Raw genomic sequence first — 25531 nt, forward strand, 5'->3', positions numbered from 1 at the left:
CAAGTTTACAAGAGCAAACCCATATGTTGCCAAACAAATCGGCAAATAGTGGTGCTATTAAGGGAGTGGAGGTTGGCGAGGCGTCCGTTTCCTCCCCCCTTGTCTCCTTGATGAAGAAGAATATGAAGCAGGCCCCATCTTTAGGGATAATGAATTACAAGCCTTGTGCTTGGCCCCGCTCCCTCCCTGGTCCAGTTGGAAGCAAGGACCAGCGACCTGAGACTGCATGGTATGCTCTCAGCTCCACTAGACAACGGCCCTGGCTTTTGCCAGCATAGTTTGTGGTCCCTACCCCCTTTCTTTTTGGATTCTGAGGAGAAGGTGCTCAGCTTTCCATCTGTAGGACAGGGAAAGGTTGTCAGGGAACAATGTGTATCCCTACCCTCCTCCCAGGAGCTAGGTTCAGGTTGGGGCTATGGAAAAACCTTAGCCCGTGTAGCCAGAAAGCTGCCACCCACTCAGGGAACGGCCAGGAGAGCCAAGCAGCCGGGCAGCTTTGTGTGAAATTTACAGCCAGGCAAGATCTGAGACAGATGAGGGAAAAATCAATGGGGCTTTGAAAAATCTCTGCTTTCAAAAACCGTTAAGTAGCCAGGGTCAAAGGCTACTCCAGAGGCACGGGGGAAGCCTCTGCTTGGCTTCTCCCTCCCCAGACCACCACCCAAGGTTCCAAACAAGTCTATCATCATCACCATCATCATCATCACAACTAATTGGAAACTGCAACATTCGAACGCTGCGAAAGTTGAGGCAGGAGGATCTTGAGTTCAGGGTCTGCTTGGGTCAGTCAGTGATGTCTTGTCTCGAAAGAGAAAGAAGGCTGGAGAGTAGATGCTCATTTAACATGGGTCAGTCCCTGGGTTTGACCTCAAAAAATAAATCACTACTAAAGGTAACCAATGCTAAACCAGAGTTCAAGGTGGGCACTGGAACAGTGCCTACCCCCACCTTCCCCCACTCCGCCACCTCCACCCTGCCCTGCCTGCCCCCCCTTCCTGTTGTTTTCTTTCTTTTTTTTTTTTTTTTTTTTTTTTGTTCTTTTTTTTCGGAGCTGGGGACCGAACCCAGGGCCTTGCGCTTCCTAGGCAAGCGCTCTACCACTGAGCTAAATCCCCAACCCCTTCCTGTTGTTTTCTATTCCTTGTTGCCCTGGGAGTCTTTGGGGTTAGGAAGCTCAGGACAAAGAGTCAAGTAGGGTTCTCAGTCCTGTAATCTGCACTGGCTAGCATCTACGGGGCAGCCATGGCTCTGCCGAGAGTAGGCACCTGTCCTGCTCCTCCCTGATCTTTTTCCCACTCTCCTCCCCATGCTCTGATGGAGCTCAACTGAGAAAGAGGGTGAGGATCCCACACCACACCCCAAAAATAAAAGTTCCAGAGACCTGGCTGGATGTTCTTCTCAGCTACCCAGCAACAAGGCCTCGGCTGTCACAAGTGCTATCTCGCAAAGTTCCGGCCCCAGCCTGTTGGTTCCACATGGGGAGAGCTCAGAGCAAGTGGCTCTGGAGAGATCCAGGAGACATATTTCCCTTAGCACTGAGCAGCTAGGAAGTGAAGTATATTCTGATTGCCTATACTGTTTACATCAAAGGACAAAACCTTCAGGGGCGATTGTGGCTTTGTTGTGGTGGGTGGTGTTGTTTCGTTTGTTTAGGACATGGTTTCACTCTGTCCCAAGTGAGGGATGCACTATACAGACTGAGCTGACATCAAATTCAGAGTGATCTTCCTGCCTCAGCCTCCTAAGCAGTGGGGCTCCCACATCAACCACGTAACATTGCTCCCCCTCCTCCTCCTCCTCTTCCTCCTCCTCCTCCTCTTCCTCCTCCCCCTCCTCCCCCTCCTCCTCCTCCCCCTCCTTCTCCTCCCCCTCTTCCTCCTCCTCCCCCTCCCCCTCCTCCTCCTCCTCCTCTTCCTCCTCCTCCTCCTCTTCCTCCTCCCCCTCCTCCTCCTCCCCCTCCTCCTCCTCCTCCCCCTCCTCCTCCTCCTCCTCCTCCTCCTCTTCCTCTTCCTCTTCCTCCTCCTCCTCCTCTTCTTCCTCTTCCTCTTCCTCCTCTTCTTTTTTCAACTGTCACTCAGACAGAGGATTCAAAGAGGAGGAGTGAAGCCTCTTCTGTGGTTTTATGGAGAGTTCCTTTACCCTTCTGTGTTAGCCTGCTTTTCTTCTTTATGTTTAGCTGAAGGAACAATCTGAGGGGCTGGCCCTCTTTTCCTTCATCATTGCTTTAAGCTTGGGACTCTCATGAAGGACTCTCCCCACCCCTTGCCTGGAGGAAAGCTCTAGAATCTTAAGGATGGGCAAACCTACCCTCAGAGAGACAGTCCTGGAATGGTACCTGTGGAAGCTGAGGTTTCCGCTGTAACCACAGGGCTGAGGGGCCTGAGAGACACCATCTGGCCACTGAGCTGGGCCTACTTCCTGTGCTCAGGGGTGACAAGGGCAGTCATCCCCTCCTTCCTCTAGAAACTGAGCCAGATAGACCTTCGAGGGTGGCCAGCCACTATGTGGCCTGGTGTCTGGGCAGATCTCCTTCTGCAATGGTGAGGACCATTTGGAATAGCCTCAAGCCACAACCAATGGAAGGGAGGCATCTGGGTCTACCTTTAGGGTCTGCTGTCTTGATGGCACGGGTTTAGGGTGGCTCTAGGCTTCTATAAGTCTTCCTCCTTTTCTCTGGTCCACATGAAGCACTGCAGACTCAGGATAGAAGCCTCTGTGGTCTACTCGTGACTGTACAGTAGATATTTAGGGTATTATAACCCCAGCTCTTAGGAAATGGTGGGTATCAGTAGCAGGAACCAAGACAAGCTCAGCCAGCAACTGCCCCTAAGGGCTTCTAGGCATCTCAAGAGTATGAAATCTTCTAGAAGAAACTCTAAGGTCAGCCTGCATTCTGCTGTCTTGTGATTAATGAGGGCACCTCTAGTGGGTAAGACCCTCCCTCCCTCATAGGTAGCCTGGGGAGGGGAGTGGAGACCAGAGTCGGGCTAACTGGTACCTTGAGGGATCCCAGGCAGTGGAGCACGAATGATCTTCATGTGCCCTTCAGGCACCTCACCCTGTCCATTTTGCCTTCGCCTGTAGCAACATGGAATCCCCATCCCTGTCACCCCCAAGAGCCCCTGGAGCATGGATGAGAACCTTATGCACATCAGGTAAGTCCAACCCCTCCTGGTACTGAGGAGACCATCCAGTGGTTAAGAGCGCTGACTGCTCTTGTGAGGACTTGGGATTGGTTCCCAGCACCTACACGGTGGCTCGCAGCCATCTGTACCTGCAGGGGAATCCAGCGCCCTCTTCTGGCTTCCATGGGCACTGCACACAAATACACTCCTACCCATAAAATTAAAAAAAAAAAAAAAAAAAAAAGAACCAGATAGAGTGAGAAAGCTTAGCCCCTCTGTTCCTTAGCTAGAGTTTGCCATTTCCACTGAGCCTACACAGTGACCTGGGCCTCCCCATGTGTGAAGGTCCAGGGCTGCACCCACAAGACTGAGTCGGGGTAGGGGAAACCCAGCTCTTGCTCCTGCAGCTCCCACAGCTAACTGGGGTGGATCAGAATGTTCTCGGTAGGGTTGGCAGAGAGAAAAGGCAGACAGGATGGTGGGGGTGTACATGATATTATTCTGTATGCTCAACTCACCTCTCCCCTACAGCTACGAGGCTGGAATCCTGGAAAACCCCAAGGTAAGCAAGCTACTTTGCTTTTCTGGGGACCCGGCTGCCTGTGGCAGTCGTCCCCTGTGCTTGGCTATCTGAGGGAGGCCTAATTTGAAATTTCACAAGGGGCTGGAGTAACTGCATTCTACCTTCTCGAACTCTCCCCCACGGGCTACTTTGCCTGCCCCCTCCGTGCTGTGGGCCACACCCCTCCCCCCAACCACCACTTCCCTGGTGCTCTTTTTCTAATTGCTGTGGAGATGAATGGTGGAAGGAACCGTTTCAGGGAGGCAAAGAGAAAGTGTGATTGAAGGACAATAAAGAAGTGATAAGCAGATGAGGCACTTGTGGGAGGGCTCAGCTTAATGCCCACCAGCTATGGGCAGGCGCCGGGCCACCCGCTGCCTGGATTGGGCACACAATGACCCATGGTGCCAGTTGGCAGCCTCCTGGGTTGGCCGGGATGGGCCCACAGACCCATTTCAAACTTTAAGGTTTCTCTCCCAGGGGCTTTGTCTCTGGGACCCGCTGTGAGGAGTGGGGGTATGGAGGAGGAAAGAAATCTCTTAGTCAGAGGGAATGTCTGAAGTCTTCCTGGCCCAGCCCCTCACTCTGGGTGGCTGCTCTGGGGTTGGTTAGTCTGCTTGGAAGACATTGGGGAAGTTGTCATCTGGGCCTGGGAGACCGGCTGGAGGAGAATCAGCTAGGCAGTTTAGTTCAGGAGCCTCATACCAAGGTCCCAGGGTACCCTCTTGCCCAGGTCTGCCCTCCTGAGTCCATCCCCATATTCCCTACCCTGGCAGCACCAGGCCTACCCACCAGTCACTGATGGCCGTCTGACCCCTTTGATTTTGACTCTGGCATTTTCCTGATTGATTTTCTTGGATTCTGACTGGCAACAGTCTCGTTTTATGGGTGGGGGAGCTGAGGCAGTGCAGTGACACGTCCCTGGTGCAGCTACTGAGCAAGAACTGAAGTTGGCGCTCTCAGCGCCCTGCCCCACCCCCCACTGCCACCCCCCCACCCCCACCCCCTACTGCCACCCCCACCCTCACTCCCACCCCTGGGGGCTATACCTTCCCATGGGCATTCATCCTGCCTGATACTGCACAAAGGAAGAAATAGAAAGGGCTTAGCATGGCATGGGACAAAGTCTTGAGGCAGGGGGATGAGGGGCTTGCTTCCCTTCAGGCCACAGTTAAGATTAGGTGTCCTGGGTCTGCTCAGAGCTCCACTCATCCATCCAGCAGTAGGAGCGGGCTGGACTGAGTATCAGTAAGAGTCACTACCATCCCTGAGCCCATACTTGTCACTAGGGAGAGCTGGTGTCCTTGCCTCCACTGCTCCCCTGGGGACTGATGGGCCCATGGGGCTGCTGCCTGCTGGCCACAGGTTTTTCCAGTTCATGCTCTGCTGACCCCATGACACTCAGGCCAACCACTCCTCATTAGCCAGTCAGTCACACCAAGGGGGGCCCAGAAGTGAACTACTGAGCAACACTTGTAGGTACTTTCAGGCCAGGCTCCTGTTAGCCAGGTACACTGGAAAAAAACTCCTCAGCCTTCTCTGGGGCACCTGTGGCTTTATCCTCACTAGAGAAGCAACACCCCCAGATTGGGCGCCTCAGAACTGGAGAAACAGACCTGAAGCCACTTTAGCAGCTTGGGGCCTGAGATGTGGTGTGATTACCACATCACTGTCTATGCCAAGGGTGCTGTCCCCACCCGGGCTTAGGTCCCAGAGATAAGCACCCTATACCAGAACCCCAAAACTGCTGCTTCTGCTGCCTTACACTCTCCAACCAGTCTCCCCTCATCAAGCAGTAGGAACAGGCTAGGCTGCGTAGAAGGGTTGAAACAACTCTGCGACACCCCAAGTCCCAGGTGTTCTCTCTAGGTCGGCCAGGGGACTGACAACATCGTCCTCTATGTTGGCTTGGCCATGGAGGCCTTTCCCCATCCTAGAGCACACAGATGCCCCTGTTCCATGCAGCGCTGCCACCCTCCCCCCCAGCCCTCCCCCATCCTTGGGGAGGAGCACTGAGCGCTTCGAAGGGCCCTGCCCCCCTCCCCCAAAAAAGACCCGACCGAGGTCTGCGGAAGGGAGGGTTTGAGGCAGATGGCTGAGCCATTTTCTGCCTCTGCCGGGGCTGATTGAAGGGCAATGAGGCAGCTAATACGAAGAAAGATAGAAATTTACTTGCTTTAACTTCATACGGCCCACAGTGAAAGAGTTCATTCAGCCGCCGGCCGCCATATCTGATGGGTGAATAAGCTATCCCCACATTCATCATGCCTCTACATCGCGGGTTAGTTCATGGGCCATTTGCCGCAGACCCTCCTTCGCGGGCCTGCTTCATGCTTTCTTTTGCTGCCCAACCCCAACTCCCAGCTCTGTCTCTCTCTGTCTCTCTGTCTGTCTCTCTGTCTCTGTCTCTCTCTGTCTCTCTGTCTCTGTCTCTGTCTCTCTGTGTCTCTGTCTCTCTGTGTCTCTGTGTCTCTGTCTCTCTCTGTGTCTCTGTCTCTCTCTCTGTCTCTGTTTCTCTCTCTCTCTCTGTCTCTCTCTGTCCCCCCCCCCCATACTACCCAGAAGACATTGGGAGTGAGCCCTCCTGCTGGGGTGGATAATAAACGGCACCAGATACTCAGCCTGGAACTGTTTGTCATTTGAACTGAGCTTTCAGGAGGCAGAGTTAAAAGGGAGGCAGGTACCAACAGGCTCAGAATGCAAAGTAAACATCGGCTTATTTCTCTTTGGTTATTCGACGAAATCCGGGCTGTCAGCTGCCCACCGACCACTGCTGTAGAGTGTGCAAATCCTTCCTGTCCTGAAGACCTTTCCTGTCTCTTGTTCCCTTCCCAAGGCACCCATCCTCTACTGCTTGGCGTGTGGTCGGAGAGGACAGGTTCAAAACGGAAGTGGCTACAGTCAGTGCAGTCCGGCATAGTGGGAGGAGACGGAGTTTAGAAGGTTAAGCCAGCATGGGGAGCTCTGGGTAGGTAGGGAAGAAGTGACTGAAGGGCTATACTGCCCACCCTAAAGCCCAGCCTCAGGTCTTTCTATACCCAAGGAATGGTGTCACTGCCGTACTGCCCAGAGAGGGTCTGGGAACGTGGCGTTCTCCGAAGTCGGCACCATGATGAATGGTTTAACACTCAGCCACAGGCATCTAGCTAGTTCTCAGCCCAGGTTGCCATAGCAGCTGGGAAGCAGCATGAGATGCTGGAAAGAGGGTGAAGGTGTGATGTGGGCCGGCCACTCCTCTGGGCCTACTTTCTCTCTGGTTCCTGGAGGTCTCTTGCTGGGGGTGTTTTTGAAGGACCCTTTGCACCTCCCTGGGTCTGTCTTTAAGGCCACCACACAAGTGGCACTTAGGAGGGTATGGCTGCCGGCCCAGCATCTCCTGGAGTTCCATAGTAAAGTGGGAACAGTAAACCATACTACTGTGTGCGGCAGCACCGAGGATTCTTGAAATGTGACACTTCCTGGTGTTAAATCCAGGAGGGCCCGGAAATAAGGCTGTTGTTGGTTGAGTGAAGGATCCACAATACCTAAGTGGGCCAGGACACCTTCCTGTGGCCCCTTCTAGAGGGAGGCACAGTGTCCATCACCAGGCTGACTCTCCACCCTCACAGCGAGTGGCTATCCACACGGGGCCTTGCTTAACATTTCAGCTTTAAGACAGTCAAGGGCACAAAGCCTTTCCCTCCCTCCGCAGAAACTGAGGCTCAGAGAAGTACAGCCACTTTCTGAAAGCAGCACAGCCCCACTTAGGGATATTTTTTCCACCATCCTAACAACAGTTTCATGTGGTAGTCATCCTACCAGGTAGGGGTTAGGGGACAGGAAGATCAGAAGTCCAAGGCCAACCAGGGTTCCATAGGACGCTGGGAGTGAGACAAAACAGAGCAAAATTCATCACAGTCTTTGAGGCCTTGTAATTTCCCCTCCCACGTGCTGGGCGGCCAGGAATGTTTAGAGTGGGCAGGGTAGAGCGCACAGCTCATGCAAAACCTAGCGGTCAACAGGACCCCCCGTACGGCCTCCACTTCTGCCCCTGCAGATGGGAAAGCAACATTTGTTCCTAGCAGGCAAGGCTGCTTGGATCTCCAAAATGAGCAGTGGTGTATGAATGAGGGAGGTTTCGATGAAAAGGCTGCGATCCCCAGCCGTCAGCAGGTGGACAGAACAGCTGGGTACAGCATGCCCCTGGGACGAACTTGAGCAGTCAGGCCCAGACACTCTTGTCCTAATGGTGGCAAGTATCCAGGTTTCAGGCTTGGGCTCAGGGGGAGCCGCAGCCTCTAGAGGAGAGGGAATTTTGAGAAAGTCCTGGGCAGCAGAGCAGTCCCTCCGCCTCTGCCTACGGAAGAGAGTCCCATTTTCTAACGCACCCAAGGAAAAATATACATAAAGGTTGATGTGTTTTCAAATGGTTTTTGCTTTGTTCTTCTCTTTTCTCCCCATGAGTATTAACCTCAGGGACCCCAGGGACGGCTCGGCCCGCTAGAGCACCTGCTGGGGTCACGCTCAGTCATTAGCTTTGCGGTCAGCGCAGAATAAACCCCAATTCCAGGCACCGATGCCGCGAGTGTGCGTGCGTGCGTGCAGCTCCCGGGAAGCCTGTGTACTGCAGTCCTGTGGAAGTCGACTCTTTCCTGCCTGACTTGTTTCTCTCCTGCTATTCTGCCTCCAGCTGTGGGGGCGGCAAAGAAAAGGATGAGATCAAGTTGAGGGGAAAAATTGTCTGATTTCTTGAGCCCTTTGTTTCTCAGGCCCCTGGCAGGCTGGGCTGGCTGGGAGCTAGGAGTCCACTGGAGCCTCGGGCTGACGGGGAAGAGCTGGGTACCAGTGGTCCTAGACAGAGGCAAGGAGGGTCAGGTACCTGCATGTGTATTGCTTGGTGTCTCATATGATGTCCCAAGTTCTATTTCTTTCTGTTTTAGAACCAAGCACCTCCAGGTCTCTACACAAAAACTCAGGACCCTGCCAAAGCACCCAACACCCCAGATGTCCTTGAGATAGAATTCAAAAAAGGTATGTGCCCTCGAGAATGAAAGTGGGCAGACTTTAAGGGTCCCAGTTCTATCCCTCTACCTTCCTGGGCCCAGGCCCTCTAACTCCTTGCATTCTTGGAAACTAGAGTGTAGTGCGGGGGGAGGTTCCTGAACGTTCCCAACAGTGTGAGCAAGCCTCCAACCTTGGGGAGGGTTTCCCAGGCCTCCATGTCAAACGCTAACATTGGATCTTGGTGGAAAACCTTTCTGTCCCAAAGTAGCTGGCTTTGCGAAGTCATCCTCTACTTTTTTGAGTCTGCGTTTCCCCGTTTATAAACTGGGGTTGGGGTTGGGGGGAGCACCTGTTCTTTTTCTAGTGTGCAAGGAAGTCTGTGGGGAGGGCATCCAGCCAGATGCTGCCACCAGAAAGTGCTTAGTAGTGGCAAGTCAGCCACAATGCTGGCTTTAGGGACTCGGAAGACTCTGCTCATAAAGCTTGGCTCACCCTAACTTTTCTGTCTGGGGTCTCCAGCAACCTGGACTCAAAGTTGGCTCCTCTCTCTTGTCCCAGAGGAAGAAATTGGGCACAGTCATGCCTGGTGGTTATACTAGAATCCAACTGAGAGTGTGTGTGTGTGTGGGGGGGGGGGGTATAAGGAGAAGATACTCCCAAGCAGGCTCCCCGAGGGGGAGATGGTACCTGGCAGGAGGGAGGGAAGGCAGGAGGCAGCCCAAACCCAGGCAGGGAAGCGAGCCATCCACAAAGTGGCCAACAGGCGGGAGCACCAGCAGCGGGAGGGAGGAGGCTGGAGATCAGCCAGCCCCAGGCATCCCCTGGCTCTGTGATCTTGTGGAACTTTACCTTTCTGGGGCTGAGGTGTGCGTGCCTGTAAAACAGGCTGTGACAAGGCTGTTTGCAGGCACCCAGCATAACTTGTGGCTACAGTGAGGGTGTGGTGCCAGTACAGGCCTTTCTACCCACAGCCTCTCCCAGGGGACTGTTCTGCCTGTGAGTGCCGTCTTTGTGCCTCTTTAGCCAGTTTACATGTCACATTCACTACCCAGGGACCAAGGAGACCTTGGTGGGAGCCTAGACACAGTAGAAGTCTTGGGTCCCCTCTCAAGTTCTCTGTTGGGAGCAAGGGGCCTCCCTGGGGCTTTACTCCGAGCAGATGGTAGGATGGGCCAGGCCACACTGCAGGCTTCTCCCACGAGGCCCTCAAACCCCTGGGAGCTGGGAGGGCAGAGGGTGGGAGGTAAGCTGGAGGTGGCAGAGGGTCCCAGGCACAAGCCTCCAACAGCCTGTCCTAGAAGCTCAGGGGAGCCCCAGGCAGAGTTGAAGAAGAGACAGCTATCTGAAAAGAGGGAGGGAGGCACCCTCCCTAGCCTACTCCTCATTCACTCTCTAGTTAATTTATTTGAAGTTTTAATCTAATTATTAACTATTTTAAAAGCTAAGAGGCTTTCTCCGGCGGCAGCACCAACAATGTCAACCTCTCCTCCCAGGCAGGCCCCCATCCAAGGCCCCAGCGTTGGGTGATAATAGGGCCAGAGAAGGAGAGAAAGAGAGAGGCGAGGGGTAGGGGGTGGCGAGGGGGCTTAAGGTTCATTATTGGGCAGACTTACATTTAATAGCAATTTACAACCAAGTTATAAACCCCTGGAAATGGGGGTTAAGAATGGCGAGGCTGTCAGCACCCTGAGCGGAGCCCCTCCAAACGGCGCCTTGCTAATAAAGACTCCAAAGCCGCTATTGAGTCCTGATTGGCACCCGATGGCTCGCTACATGGTAATGAGCCAGGCAGATGGGTGGGGGATTAGCCGCCAACTTTGAACAGCTTTTCTTTGTCACTGTTACAGCTCTCTTGTTAGCCCCCTAATACATTTATTACCCATTTCACACCGCTCGAGAAAGTGCTCCTTTGCTATTCAAAGTCAACCCCAAACCCACCCACTGCCCCCTCCCCACCACCCCCCTCGACAGGGCCCTTCCGTGGCTGAGCCTCGGGCCGTCTCCCTCCTGCCACCCCAGACAACACATCCCAGAATTCAAGGATGTCTGCTGGAGTGGGCATCACCCCCCAGCTCATCCATCAGGTGGCTTCCCGAAGGCCTGGGGTACAAGGTTGGGACTGAGAGATCCACATCTACCTGGCAAGCCTGGCAGAGAGCTGCTTAGATGTGAGGGTGTGTGTGTGTGTGTGTGTGTGTGTGTGTGTGTGTGTGTGTGTGTGTGTGAGTGTGTGCTCGAGCGCGCTTGCACACACGCCCGTGCGTACTCATAGGGTCTGACTGCACCTCGGCCAGGCGGCCCCTGGGTAGCTGGTGGGGACAGAAGGTGCTCACTGGTAAGACAATGGCCAAGCGTGAAATTCAATTAGTTCAGGGCCTGGTTCCAATTTCACAGCCCCTAAATGCTAAAGGGGCAGAGAGAATGGGAGGGAGGGGGCGAGCGTTTTTATTGCATTTTCCTCTTTCATTCTGGGGGGCTTTTTCTCCCCTTCTCCCCCCACCCCCAGCACAGGGCTTTGAAGGAGTCATTCGGACTCCATGTCTGTCACAACCATTTAAGGCGATGTGGGTGGAGGGAGAGAGGGTGGGGTGGTGGGCACAGGCTGCTCTGCTGAGCTCCAGCCTAGAGGCCCACTGTCCTCTCTTTCTGCCCCAGGGGTCCCTGTGAAGGTGACCAACGTCAAAGATGGCACTACCCACAGCACATCCTTGGACCTCTTCATGTACCTGAATGAAGTTGCGTGAGTGCCCACAGACTGCCTGCCCCATCCCCCACCCCGGAACTGCCACCTCAAGCAAACACAGGCCTGGACCTGTGTGACAAGTGGTCACAGCTGAAGTTCATGACCTGGAGGTCTGGCAGTTTAGGCCCTGTAGACACAGAGTGCCCTGGGCCGAGGGTATTGGTTTGTCATTGGTATTGGTTTAAATCTACAACCCAGGAAGACAAAAGTTCCAAGTCTGCCGCCACCTCCCATGGTCGGTCCGGCTGGGGCCACAGGCCTTTGGCCAATTCAGGCATCAGGACAAGAAAGATAAGTCCTTGGTGAGGGCTAGAGCCAAGCAAGTCCCAGAAGCACAAGGAGCACACAGAACGACCCAGACAATCCGTTCTCTTTCAGGCCCTTAGGTTACCCACCTGTCGGCTTGGGCCTGTTTTCCTGGCTCAGGTGTTCTGAGTCATAGAGCCCGAGACAGGGTCAGTCAGTATACCCACATAGGTTTCCCCTCAGCCAAGCCATAGAAAGGCACCTGCTCAATGGGTGGCCTCTGTCCTCCAGCCCTGTGGCAGCACCTGAATCCAAGTGACCTGTTCCTTTTCAGGGGCAAGCATGGAGTAGGGCGCATTGACATCGTGGAGAACCGCTTCATTGGAATGAAGTCCCGGGGTAAGTGTGTTGACACCCGGGGGCCAGCTTCAGAACCTCTGGAGCTCCCGTACCACTGGGTACCTTTTACCCCAGGCCTCCTTGGCTTCCCTTTGCTTTCTCTTATGCACCCCCCTAATGAAGTGAGGACTGGGGGTGAAGTGTGAACTGTGGCCTTTGCCCTGACTTCTCAGGGTGCTTCGAGAGCAACTGCCTCTCGTGTTGGGAGGGGTCTAGGAGAGAGGTCGGCCCGGAGGTCAAGCTGTCTTGTGTCACGGGCGGGCCAGTCAGGTTAAGAGGCGGACCATGCAGGGCCAATTTCGTGGTTATTAAAGGCACTTCTCTAGCACCACCAGGCACACAGTAGAGTGGGACTCCTGCCAGGGGGGGCGCTGTGAGCTGCACCCAAGAACCCTAAGCAGGCCAGGCCAACTCAGGCACGTCTCCAAAGCCTTTTTGCTAGAGACAGATAGGCCCTACCTTTCTGTGGCATGCCTGTCACTTGGCTGGTCTAGGCTGCCACCATGGGACCACACGGCCATCTTATCCCCTTCCTGACTTGGAGATGGAGAGTTGGTCCCGGGGCTATGCAGAATTGGTCCCCAGGTACCTGCCTCTGTTTTTTCACCAGTCCCAGTCAGTCCTGGGCCATTTTCTGTCTACACCCTCTTCCTCTTCACTTTCCCTATCCACTGAGCACCTCCATCTCAGGTCCCTGTCAGTCTCCCCCCCCACCCCGTGTGTGTGTGTGTGGTGTGTGTGTGTGTGTGTGTGTGTGTGTGTGTGTGTGTGTGTGTTATCAACGATGCAATGTTTTAGGGCACTCCCACAATGTTGGCAGTTAGAGCCCCGGAACTTGGGGTGCTTGAATGTTTAAATACCAGTGACACCGGTAGGGGCTTCAAATCACTTTTGCTTCATGGTTGATTGGGGACAGTAACAGCCAAATAAAACCAGGCCACGGTTCAGTCCCAGTCTTGGTCCTTGGGGAGATTTTTAAATCGAGATCCCATGTCCCAAGAGAGCTGACAGGCACCAGCTGTCAGTTGTGAGAGAAGATGCAGATCCTAGACCCTGGCTCTGGAGCCTGGACCGAGCGAGCTGCAGGCCTCAGTTTTCCCTACTGCGTCCTGGGTCTTGCCACTGAGAGTTGGGGGTGGGGGGATTGGGAGGAGCAGTGGTTGCCCATCCCCAGGGTTTTCCTCTTCCCACATTGATCATCCGTGAGAATTTGCACAACTGCGGCTCTCTTGAGAAGGCCTTGTAAAGAACAAAATGCTAATGAGTGTCTCCTTTCTTTCCAGCCTACCTTTGTCTCTTACCTATTTAACATCTGATTAAATGTCCCTTTGTCTCCACCTGCCCTTGGGAGCCACACAAAGGAATTCCTCCAAGGCAGCTCTAGGGGCCTTGGGAGAAAGTAGCACCTCATTTTACAGATGGGGAAACTAAGGCCCTGAAGGGGTAAGGGCTCCCTGCAAGTTACCGGCAGGACTTAGATTGAGGCTCAACCGCCCAGTGGACATTGGGAGAAGCCCTCCGAGCCCGGACTGTGGGGATGGACAGATCCAGGCTCAGACTCAAGCATGGTAGTGTGAACAAGTCCTGGGGGAGTGTTCCAGTGCTCCTGGGTGAGCACAAAGGCAACCTTAGGCCCTCTGGAGCCCAGGGCTGCTTGGGGATGTCGGACACCAACATCCTTCCTGTATCCTTACCTGTAGTGGGTATCGCTAATTGGCTGTGCCCCTGTCCTACTGAGTCCGGAGGCAGCTCAGCACAGCTGGTAGGCACTGCCAGTCTGACGGGGCAGTGGGAAGGTAAGGGTTGGCCGGACCCAACCCTGACATGTCTTGCTGGGTGAAGGGGCAAAATGAGTGGAAAGAGGTCACAGGTGGTGATAGGAGCTGAGAAATCAGGGAAGACAACCTGGAGAAGGCGGCAGTGGGCAGTTCCCAGCTGGTTGAATGTATGACGGAGAGAGAATAGATGGGGCAGGGGGTACCCAGCCGGCCTGGTGGCAGGTCTCTGCAGACCCAATGTTGAAGGCCAAGGCTTTGTCACATAGCCTGAGTCCTGATTCTGATTCCGTCTCCGCTGAGAATCAACCCTCCTGAGCTTTTACTTCCTTACCTGTGAATGGATTGAGACGCTGTGTCTTGGAGGTAGACTACCCTCCTGACTGAGGTCCCTTAGAGACCCACAGCATGAAGCTGAGTGTATCCCGACCCCACTGGCTCCTTGTCACCCACCTGGAGCTCAGTCCTCAAACTCTCCCTACATATGGTTGTGTCTGTCACCTGTGGGCAGCTGTCCGTAAAAGCACAGGACTTTAGTCTTGGGGAGGGAAATTGCTGTGCGGCCTTAGGCAAATCGCTTTCTGTCTCTGAAACACTAATCTTCGATTGGAAGAGCTGGCAGCCTAGGAGATCTCTCCGGGAGTTTACGCTTGCCTGTCTTCGTGCTTGGTGATTTTAGGGTACCCTGTCTTTATTTCTACACTCCAAGCCTGTGTGAGCAAGCCAAAGCAGACAATTAGTGAGGATACTGTGGACTCCTCTGGAGGAGTTTACTTAGGTGAAGGGTGACAGGCCGCCGTTAATGGTTGAACGTCATCTGTATCGATTTTACAAGGCTGGTAATTGACATTCCTTGAGAGCTTACTTTTTTTCTTCTGGGGGAGGGGAGCTGGAGCACAGGGACCCTGGGTCTGGGTGGTCTGGCTGGCATGGCAGGCCCTTGTGGGGAACCACAGGGTCAGAGCCTGAGGACTGGCAAGCCTCAGGTGGACTGGCTTGGTTGCATTGTGGCTGTTCGCGTCCTCAGTGTCACATCATCTTTTTAACTCCAGAGGGGGACTAATTAAGTGCAGTGAATGAAGTCAGTGGGGAGGAGGAAGGGGAAGAGGAGGAGGAAGAAGAGGAGGGAGCCCGGGAGGGAGCCTCCTGGCTGTGACCATCCCTCCTGCCTCAGTGTATCTGTCACCTCACTCTTCTCTGGCCTTCCTTTACGGCTGCTCTCCCCGTTCTGCTCTTCCCTCCCCTCACTGCCAGCCCCCCAATTCCACACGCCAGTCTCAGTCAGCTTTCTTGTCTCCCCTTCTGTCTCTCATCTTCCCATTCTCTCTCCCCCTTGCCCCCTGAACTTCATTTTCAAGAGAGCAGTACGCTTGCCCTTTCAACTGGTCCCCCTGCGTGCCTGTCCAGCCCTCTCAGAAGCCACGCTTGCATAGAACCTTTCAGACAGACAGCAAGGGGAGGCTTGTGAGGCAGAAGACTGGAGCAGAAAACTGGGATGTTGAGTCTCGCTTACCCAGCCCGATCCACAGGATGGGCCACCTGAGCACAAGAGCCTAGAGAATAGCTTAGATTCCCACCCTGACTTGCCTCTCATCACCATGGCAACCACCTCCAGTCTTGGTCCTGGTACCTAAGAAAGGAGCCCTGGGGCTCCAGTCAATCTATCCTCTACTGTCCCTCCATCCCACCCACCTTCCCTAACCCCTTCCCCGCCCACATACCCTAACCCTGACTCTTGTGGGTTTGGTAGAGCCTACTCAGTTTCACCAAATTTCTCAGCCCAACTGGCAATCTTGGCAGCGGATGAGAAGGATTTGAGCTGCTGCAGCTGTGTAGTCCCCACCTCTTCCTTTTGGTCCACTCTCCCCCTCCCACTACCCCAGCTCCTTGGCCTCCCCAGCCACCCCCCCTTCCTAGTGGTAATTAGGGTATGATTGAAGCTGCTCCATAGAGGGCTGCTGACACCTCTGTCTTTCCCGTAAACACGGGGAGATGAAAATAGACACTTGGAGCCTCGGTGCATGTCACTCTGAAGATGTCTGTTGTCTGTTCCACAGCGGCACGGGCTCAGCTGTCATTTCCCCCTCTTTGCTCGGTGGTTTGTATACTGACTGTCAAAAGCCCCAAATCCAGTCTTTCAGAATTGGGTTTCTGTCACCGATTTTTTTTTCTTCAGAACTACAGAGAAATCATCTGTATCCCTACCCCTGCTAAGAGAAGGGAGAGCTTTAAAACACACACACACACACACACACACACACACACACACACAGAGAGAGAGAGAGAGAGAGAGAGAGAGAGAGAGAGAGAGAGAGAACTGAAAGCAAGCCCTTTCTGATCAGTCACAATTAACTTTAACACCGCCTGAGACGGGGTCAGGAATATTGGCTGTGCTTATGTCTCTTGGCTGGGACTTGGCTGTAAGCCTGTGATCTTCCTGACAGCCTTGGGCTGGTACGGACGGACGGAGCCCGCTAGAGGAGATGGCTTCTGCCTGCGCTTCCGCCCCCCTCTTTGCCGATGGTGCCTCATTTTCCCTGGGGGCATCTGCAATGGGCAGTAGCTGGCAGGCCTTAGGCAACTAGTGGATCTTTCTGGAACCTTAGATACCACCTGTATTCTCCTCTCCCTGGACTTCTGTGGGTGACACTACTGGTTTTCTCCCCCCGGGTGCCAGGCCAGGCTGGAATCTAGATGCTAGCTCTTAGAACCCATGTCAGAGGTTAGCATATAATATCCACAGTTACTTAGCAACTTCCTATTCTCCCCTGTCGGGCTCTGAGAGGATGCTGAGAGGGACCATGCAGTCAAGCCAGCATCAAGTTGTTAAGAGTTCTGGCTCCAGTTCCAGCTCTGTACAGACAGCTTGGCTGTGTCCCTGGCTGACTGGGGAAGGAGAGAAATGCACAGAGGGCACCAGAGTCTCTGGGAGTCACAGTGGGACACTCTCACCGCCACTATCTACAGCCAGAAAAAGGACAGGCTTCTCTGAGCTGCACAAAAAAAAAAAAAAAAAAAAAAAAAAAAAAAACGATCGCTGCCTTAGTCAGTGTGAGCGGCTGGGCTGTGTCAGAGAACAGGCCATGGGAAGTCTCTTTGTGATGTTGTTGGTGTTCCTAGGGTGACTGAGATCCTGCCTTGAACCTCGTTTTCATCCCTGCCATTTTGGAGGCAGATTCTTGTCTGCATCAGTCTGTCTTTCTAAACAGCCTCAGGAAACTCGCTCTCTAGACCAGGCTGGCCTCGAACTCAGAGTTCCACCTGCCTTTGCCTTCTGAGTGTTGTTGGGTTTTATGTTTGGCTTGGTTTGGGTTTTTTGAGATAGAATCTCAGGTAAGGCAGGCTGACCTTGAACTCCAGTCTCTACCTCCAAGCCTCGAATCCTGGGATTACAGGTGTAGAACAGGACATCCAGTTCATAAAGTTCCTGGAATTCTGTGTGTGTGTGTGTGTGTGTGTGTGTGTGTGTGTGTGTGTGTGTCTGTGTGTGTGTGTGTGTCTGTGTGTGTGTGTGTGTGTGTGTGTGTGTGTGTGTGTGTTGCAGTGCTGAGAACTGAACTCAGGGTGTGGGATAGACAAGTGCCTACCGCTGTGTTTTTCTCCATTGTTATGGGTCACTAGTTGTCGTTTTGAGACACTGTCGTGGTCTCTAACCCAGGCAGCCTCTACCACCTGCTTCAACCTCCCCACTGCTGGGATCACAGCCATGTGCCACCAAGACCTGCTCTTCCTGCTGAGGTCACGGGTGGGTCCCTGCCCTCTGGCTGTCAGCCATGGCTTTTCTTGGTCATCCTGCCTGTCACTGCCTCCATCTGGACTTTGCTATTGGAGTGATGAGTCAGGGGGATGGGGGAGTCTTGTGCACAAACTTGAGGACGTCAAAGGGTGTGGTGGGAGTCTATAGGTGGATTCTGGAAGGTGGAGGAGATTGCCTAGGATGGCAGTAAAATGGGATAGGGTGTGTGTGTGTGTGTGTGTGTGTGTGTGTGTGTGTGTGTGTTATTTATATGTGTTCATGTATGTTTTGAGATTCATATGTTAGGTGCACTCCACACAAGTGTGCATGTGCAGAGAGGCCAGAGGTCAATATCAGGAGTCTTTCTCCCATATCTGTCTGTCTGTCTGTCTGTCTATCTATCTATCTATCTATCTATCTATCTATCTATCTATCTATCTCTCTAGAGGGAGATAGACTACTGAACCTGGAGCTTACTAGTTTGACTAGATAGGCCAGCAGTTGAACTCCAGGGCTCCTCCTGTACCAGCTTTAGGGTTACAGCAATCAGCTTTTCTGTAGGCACCGGGGATCTGAACTCTGTTGTCCATGCTTACGTGGCAAGTCCTTTAGCCACTGCACGGCCTCCCAGGCCTGGGGTAGCTTTTACGTGGCACATGTCGCCTGAGCCCTTGCACCTGAGTGCAGTCTTATATTCTGATGAGCGCCGACTCACCGGAGCAAGGCGCTGAGAGGCAACCTAGAGCCAAGACTGGGAACTCAGATGCTGGTCCTGTTTCCCCTTTGAGGCATGGTAGCGTGGACAAGTCGCTACTTCCTAGACTCAGTCTTCCTGTCTGTCCAATTGACTGTTGGCCCAGTTCAAAAGGACTCCTTAGGGGTGCCAAGGCCTGTCACCCCTAGCAGGACTTGAGCCACCGTTTCTATGTACTAGGCCTCTGTCCACATATATTGAGTATTAGGTTGGCCACCCCCTGGAGAATACAGATAGTTTTGGTCCTAAAGGATTTTTCCTTCTGAGTTTTCCAGAACTTGAAGACCAAAAACCAGCCAGCTAGATAGCTCAGTGCATGTAAGTAGTGGCCTTGTTAGCCCTACAACCTAAGTTCAATTCCCAGGACCCACACGAAGGTAGAAGAAATGTCAATTCTGGAGGGTCTGGATTTCATACTCATGTGCACACACTCATGCACACACAACAGTAATCAAAATTAGTTTAAATTTTTACAAAACCGAATGGACACCAGATTATATGATGCAGGGCTGGAACCTAGGGCCAGGCCCTTAGGCCTGTTAGGCAAGCACTGTACAAGAGAGCCCCAGGCCCAGCTCTGGTTGTTGTCTGTGAGGTATGGTCTTGTTTGTTATGGAACCCAGGTTAACCTTAAATACCCGTTCCTCCTTCCTCAGCCTCCTCAGTGCTTGGTAGAATTTGTCCTTCTCAAGACTGGCTAGCATGTCACTGTAGCTGAGTCACACAGGCCTGGCGGACACGTGTGCAGTCTTCTGAGTTTTGTTTGTTTGGTGGCATTTTTTGTTTGTTTCTCTGTGTGGACCTAGCAGTCCAGACCAGGGTGGCCTCAAACTCAGAGATCCACCTGCCTCTGCCCTCCTGAGTGCTGGGAGTAAAGGCGTGTGTCCACTGCTCCCTGGCTGTTTTTAAAGCTTTATTATGGAAAGACTATGGGGAGTTGCCAGGACAGCCGAAAAGCTGCCCCCGCAGCATCGCACAGCGGAATTAGAAAGGAAGCTTTCGGATCAAATTCTGGGGGTGGCGCTGCTCCTAACCTTCCTCCATGGCATGGTGGACACAGGTTTGTCCAAGGCCATACCGGAACAGGGCCCATCACCAAAACAGGCACAGTCCTGCCTCTTGGTGCTTCTGTGCCTCAGATATAGCTCGGCACTGCTGCGAGGACCTTCCTTTGGTTGACAGCTAAGCCAGGGCCACCCTGTCACTTTGGAGACCTTCTGTCCTGAGCAGGTTGTGTTGTAAATAGGCCGGCTAGGTGTGATGACTGGAAGAGATTCGAGCAAGTGCCTTTCTCCTGGCCTGGGCTTTGCCTTCTGTGGCCAGCTAACTCACAAAGCAGCTGGCCACACCCATCAGCAGGATCCAGGAGCTTGGATTCTTCTGTTGAGCCATCTTTCAAGGCTCAGCTTCCCCATCTGTACAGTGGAGCCAGTGCTCAAGCCCTAAGCAACCCCAGCAATCTCCGGAGAAATAGAGCTGCCCACGCCATGTGTGTACTCGCATGTTCATGCATGTGTGTGCGCAGCCATCTCCCCTCCCCTGACTCCCTGGTGGAAGGGAGGAAGGGATATTTGGGGCCCTGGGCTCCACAGTAGTTGGTTTAATTACAGGTTTTCAACTGCAGGCCGGTGGGCATGCATTGGAGAGGGGGTGCACTGCTCGGAAACCCTGTCATTTTCCCGCGTCTGAGGGCCTCTTCAAAGGGGGGCATCTAGACATTTTCTCCACAAGCCGCAGAGTGGACTGTCGTGGCCCCAGCATGAACATAATGACAGACGCATTTTGCAGCAAGCTGGGAGTGAATGGGTCCGACTGGCTTGTCTCCTGTCAGACGAGTCATTATTATTTTTTTTTTTTTTGTCATTTGCTGACAGTTTGGGTTTCATGTGTTTCTCTCTTTTTTCTCTTTTTCCCCCTGCCTGGAAAAATGGCTAGGTATCTACGAGACCCCAGCAGGGACCATCCTTTACCACGCTCATTTAGACATAGAGGCCTTCACCATGGATCGGGAAGTACGCAAAATCAAGCAGGGCCTGGGCCTCAAATTCGCAGAGCTCGTATACACCGGTATGTACGTGTCACGGCTGCCCCTGGTCCTCCCCCCCAGTCCCCCTAGGACTCAGACCTTCTTTTCCATCCAGCATGCCTTTCTCCCATCTAGCCCCACCCACCACTGTCCTCTTCAGAACTCCAAAGTGCACATGGAAGGGTATCGACATTAGACCAGGGCTGAGGGAGAGAGGAAGGGACAGTGGGGTGGCCTTTTTGAGAGTGCCAAGGGAGACCTGGCAGCCTCCAGAGGTGTTCAGCCATGTCCACTACAGCATCAAAAAAGGACTATGCATTCGTCATTCCCGGTGTTAGCCAGACTGGATCCAACAGGTACTTGGGAAGATATAGGGTCCCAGACAACTGCATGGTTTCTACTAATCTCCCTGGTGGTCTAAGGCTGGAAGTGGGTAGGGAGGTGGGGGTGAGCTCTGGGTTGGGCCTTGTTAGTCCGTCCATAGGAGACTTACCAATGTGGGCTGCACAGAGAAGAAGCACATGAGCTCCTGGCACGGGTGGTCACACCTTCCAGACAAACAATACCTCTCAGGACCCAGGCTCTATATACAGCCTTCATAGTGGGAACCAAGGGCCCTAAGCCACGGTCCCTGGTCAGATCTGGCCCGATGCCCACTTTTCTGCCACTTGTGAGCCAAAAATCATTAAAAAAAAAATTTAAAATGGGTTGGAAAGGAACCCAAACTTTCGTGACATATGGAAATTATGTGAAATTCAACACAGCCTTCATGTCCCCATGGTCTCTTTGAGCTGCTTCAGAGACAGAGCTGACTGAGCAGAGACCTGAAGGCATACACAACCTCCAACAGTGACAACACATGCCTATGATCCCAGCACACTCAACCCCTAGAAGGTCAAGGCAATCCTGGGCTACATGATGAGACTAAGACAGGGCTGAGTGTGCTATTGTATACCTACAAACACACACATGCATGCACACACATGCACACACATGCACATGCATACACGCATCTACAAACTCGTGCTCACACACACACGCACAGGCGTGTACAAATGCGTGCATGCGCTCACACGTGTGCGCGTGTTCATACTCATTTTAGGAGACATTTTCTGACCTTGTCTATCATATTTGCACATCCCTAGTTTGGAAGATTCCATCAGGTAGCCTCTTGGAAAACAGTCTGCTGCCTACAGCCAGCCTTGGCAGTTCTGTGGGCCAGAAGTTTGAGTGTCTGGATAGAAGATGTCAGTCACAGCCACCTGGCTGGGGCCTCTGGCCACGCCTGTCCCCATCCTCCCAGGCCTGCTGGAATCCATCCCAGCCTTGGCTGGCACTCCTTCTCTCTTTCATTGTTCTCAGCGTTGAAGCACAATCCCCCCTCTCCAGGTACAGACAGGTGTTTAAATATCATTGCTTCCTACTGACTCGGCAGGACTCCGGTGCTAAAAGGTGGATTCTGGTTACAAAGTAGGATTGACATTAAGACATGGCGGGGTGTAGGGGAGAGCAGAGAGCACCTGGCCTGAGTGCCCAGGAGGCATCCCGAGGCCTGGGCCTGGCAGAGAACAGAGAACAGGCATCCGGGATCCCACAGTGTCAGCGTCTCTCGCTGTCTGCTGTCTTGCTGGCACTGGACTAGGCACCCGATGGGTATTACCTAACTGCACAGAGGTTGGGAAACTGAGGCCCAGGTGGACAGGGATACTTGATCAAAGGTTTTATGTCTGTTAAATGATAAAGGTTGAACCCAAGAGAGGCAGGCTTCAAAAGTCACTCCCACGGGGCCTGGGAAGCAAGGAATGATTTTGGGGTGCACACAGGAAGCCTTGGCTACAGGCACAGTTCCTGGGCTGAGTCCCTACTCTGTCAGCCAGCAATGAACCCTGTAAATCCCAAAATGAGGCTGAGCAGCGATTAGGAGCTTTCAAAGGAAATAAAACCTTGGAGCGGAGAGAGGAACAAGGCGGGGAGGGAGCAAGACTTAGGCTGGGTCGTTATTGCTAACATTAACTCTGCCTGAGTCCTATGATCTCCAGGTGTCCACAGAGGTCAAAGCCAGCCCTCTGGCAGTCCAGAGCGCTTGATTGGCCCCTTGCTGGAAGGAGACATACTGCAGACCCAGCTTGGCTGGATGCTGCTGCTCACTCCCCTCCCTACTCCTCAGCTGTCTCATCTGAAGAGTAGAAATGGTTACCCAGGACCGTAGCACGGGTGGGCCATGCATCTGGAACAGTGCCAGCAACCACTAAATAACTGAGGCCTAATGCCATTTCTAGTGTGGGTGATGGGAGGCTTTGCCTCTGGTTGGCTTTATGGTCTTATCTATCCGGGCCTCAGTTTCCCCTCCTGTAAATTCCAAGGGTTCTAGGGCTAAGATGTCCTAAGGGGTCTCCTCCCCTCCCACTGAGCACCCCTGGTTCACAACCTACCACTCTACCTTAGAGATTCCCCTTTCTAGCCTTTCTGTGGGCTCAGGGCACAAGGGAGAAACGGGACACAGAAAGTCCTCCTCCTAGGTTCACAGGCTCCCATGACACTGTCCCTGTCTCTGCCTGGGTCTGCCTGACCATCTCCCTCTATTCTTCCCCGATTTCCCTACTGGCATCCGGAGTTTGGTGAGGCTCTCTTCCAGGTCAGCCCAGCAGGACTCTAACTTCAGGACTCTGAAGGCTCCTGATGGAGTATTTTATTTAGTAGCCATAGTTTGCCTAGTTAACACGCCCCCTCCCCTACCTGTCCTCAACATGAAAATGGGTACAGCGGATAACTTGAAAGGACACTTGTGCCAATCTGAACAGACTCTATGCTCGGCCTGGGCAAGGGGAGCCAGCCCTCTGCAGCTCAGTCCCAAGCCCCGACCACTGTGCACCACAGGCATAACCAGCAGGATCTCCCCTGCACCGTGGGACCAGGCTCTCTAGCCCATTTCAGGCTGGGTCCACTGGGAAAAGAAACTTGAACCAAAGACCCCTGTGGGCTAGAGAAACAGATCTCAAGATAAAGCCAGAGCCAGTGGCTCCTGCGCTGATCTCTGCCCTTCCTATCAACAGCTCCATCTTCACCTGCCTTCCAGCCTGGGAGCATAATGGACTAATTATCCCAACCGAGAAAATCAAAGAGCAGGCAGGACAAGGGGATGCGGGGGAAGGGTGATTGATGTCCCCTCCCAAAGGATCCAATGGTGTTTTAAAAGTCCTTGGTTTAGAAGTATTCCATCAGACCTGAATTCTGCCGTGGTCCTGCTGTGTGACTTTTATACGGCTCTTTCCTTCTCTGGACCTTTCTTGTAGGTTTACAGTGAGTGGCCATCAGAGATCATAGTGTTCGAACAGCAGAGTTAAGTGCTCACTGAATCCACGTATCCCTGCAGAGCACTTAAGTAATCACATATTGCTGGACACATGCGTGTACACTCACACACGCGTGTGCGCACACACACACCAGATTGAGCCCACCCTTCTCTGTGGCACCCCTCCAGGCTCCTAACAGTAGCTGGGCCCTGCTAACCTACCCTCTTATCAGGGTAGGAGATCACACACCATCTGGCCCCACAGCTGCCCAGGTGGGCTCACCTTCCTGGCCCTTTCAAAAATCTTGTGCCTGGCCTACCCCTCCCCCAACCCTGACTAAGGCCACCTGCTGTCCCTTGGTACTGGGGCCCCTGCTCTCTCCTAAAGGAATGGCTCTGTCCAGGGCTGTTAGGCTGTAGGGGGAGGAAGTGTGCTTCCCAGGCGCCCTCAGTGCCCTGTGCGAATAGAGGATGCTCTGGTCATACAGAGGAAAGCCATTACTGAGATAGTCATTGCCCCTCAGCTCCACTCACAGACTGGGCCAGCTTGGACAGACTGCTTGCTCTGTTGAGCCTCCTCGTCCTCCTCTGTCGGAGTACAGGGTCGCAGGGCAGAGAAAATAGTTGAGGGCCTTCCCATGGCACCATTCAAAGCAGCCCCACATACCCAGTGCTTGTTGGGTGTCAGGGTTTTACTCAGTACTGCTGTGTTACTTTGCAGGAAGGGGAACAGCTGAAGACCCCAGAGCCCCATAGTCTGTCTGACCACAAACCCAGCTGGCCTTCCTGGGCCCCCTCATTGCTTAGCCCCATGGCACACGCCTCAACCCTATCCAAGATCTCCTATCTTCCTTAGCAAAATGAAGCCCTCCTGGGTCAGGGCCAGGGTCTTTCCATAACTCCTATGCGTGCCTGTGCATGAAGTGAGGGTATTCCTTCCTTCTGACCTTTCTTGTAAAATGACGGGGTAGGGGTACAAGAGTGGGCTCCTCAACTCATTAACAATAACACATCATGCCAATGCTCACATGTGAGTAAGGCAGACTGAGCCTATCGGAGGGTAAGGTTCAGGCTTCTGCTCCTGTATCCCCATCCTTCCTGTGCCCTGGCCTGAGGTCATCCACAACACCTTCATCATTCCTTCCTGCAGGTTTCTGGCACAGCCCTGAATGTGAATTTGTTCGCCACTGCATCGACAAGTCCCAGGAACGGGTGGAAGGAAAGGTGCAGGTATCTGTCTTCAAGGGCCAGGTGTACATCCTTGGCCGGGAGTCTCCACTTTCACTATACAATGAAGAGCTGGTGAGGTAGGTTCCCCATACCTCAGCCCATCTGGCCTTGCCTGAGCAACTTCCCCAGCACTTTTTTGCTGATCTCATGTCAAGCTCTTTGTGAGAGTCGTGTTTATGATGGACACATCTGTAATGTCATGGAACTGACAGGCCAGGTGGGAAGAAAAGTGTCAATCAAATGATAGCTGTGAGCTAGGGATGTGGCTAGGAGCGTCTGCCTAGTGTACGGGAAGCACTAGGTTTCAGCTCCAGCACCGTGTAAACCAGGTGCAGTGGTACAAATCTTGTAGCACTCAGTCGGTAGAAGCAGGAAGATCAGAAGTTCGATGTCATTTTCTGATGCAAAGTAATGCTGTCCCGACCGAGCCACATGAAACTGTCCAAAAAGAAAAAAAGAAAGGAAAGAAAGGAAGCAGACAAGCTGAAATGAGGATTGGGAAAAATGGTAGAATTGGAATAGGACAGTCTGGCTGGGTATAAAAGTTAGGCTTGGGAGCAGCTTCCTTAGCAGGAGTTACCTGGAGGATTTGGTGGATCTAGGGTGGGCACCTCTGGTTCTGAACCAGGGAAAGGGCTTGGAAGAATCCAGACATACAAG

The 25531-nt window shown here is 53.2% G+C and overlaps 1 protein-coding gene and 1 non-coding gene across 3 annotated transcripts in view; one reads left to right on the forward strand and one right to left on the reverse strand.

The window, feature by feature from the left end:
• Positions 1–25531, forward strand: part of Ass1 (argininosuccinate synthase 1) — a 49655-nt gene that overhangs the window by 18964 nt on the left and 5160 nt on the right. For both annotated transcript variants that reach the window (XM_087649665.1, NM_013157.4), the window contains 7 exon segments: positions 3085–3155; positions 3657–3687; positions 8607–8697; positions 11326–11410; positions 11994–12058; positions 20259–20390; positions 24792–24948. In XM_087649665.1, coding sequence (XP_087505791.1) covers positions 3085–3155; positions 3657–3687; positions 8607–8697; positions 11326–11410; positions 11994–12058; positions 20259–20390; positions 24792–24948 — 632 coding nt within the window.
• LOC120102084 (small nucleolar RNA SNORA26) lies at positions 2066–2186 on the reverse strand. Its single transcript, XR_015685130.1, has one exon. It is a non-coding gene; the product is annotated as a small nucleolar RNA SNORA26 (small nucleolar RNA).

This window comes from Rattus norvegicus, chromosome 3, assembly GCF_021556685.1.
Source record: "Rattus norvegicus strain SHRSP/BbbUtx chromosome 3, alternate assembly SHRSP_T2T, whole genome shotgun sequence".
In the NCBI taxonomy this organism is placed as follows: Eukaryota; Metazoa; Chordata; class Mammalia; order Rodentia; family Muridae; genus Rattus; species Rattus norvegicus.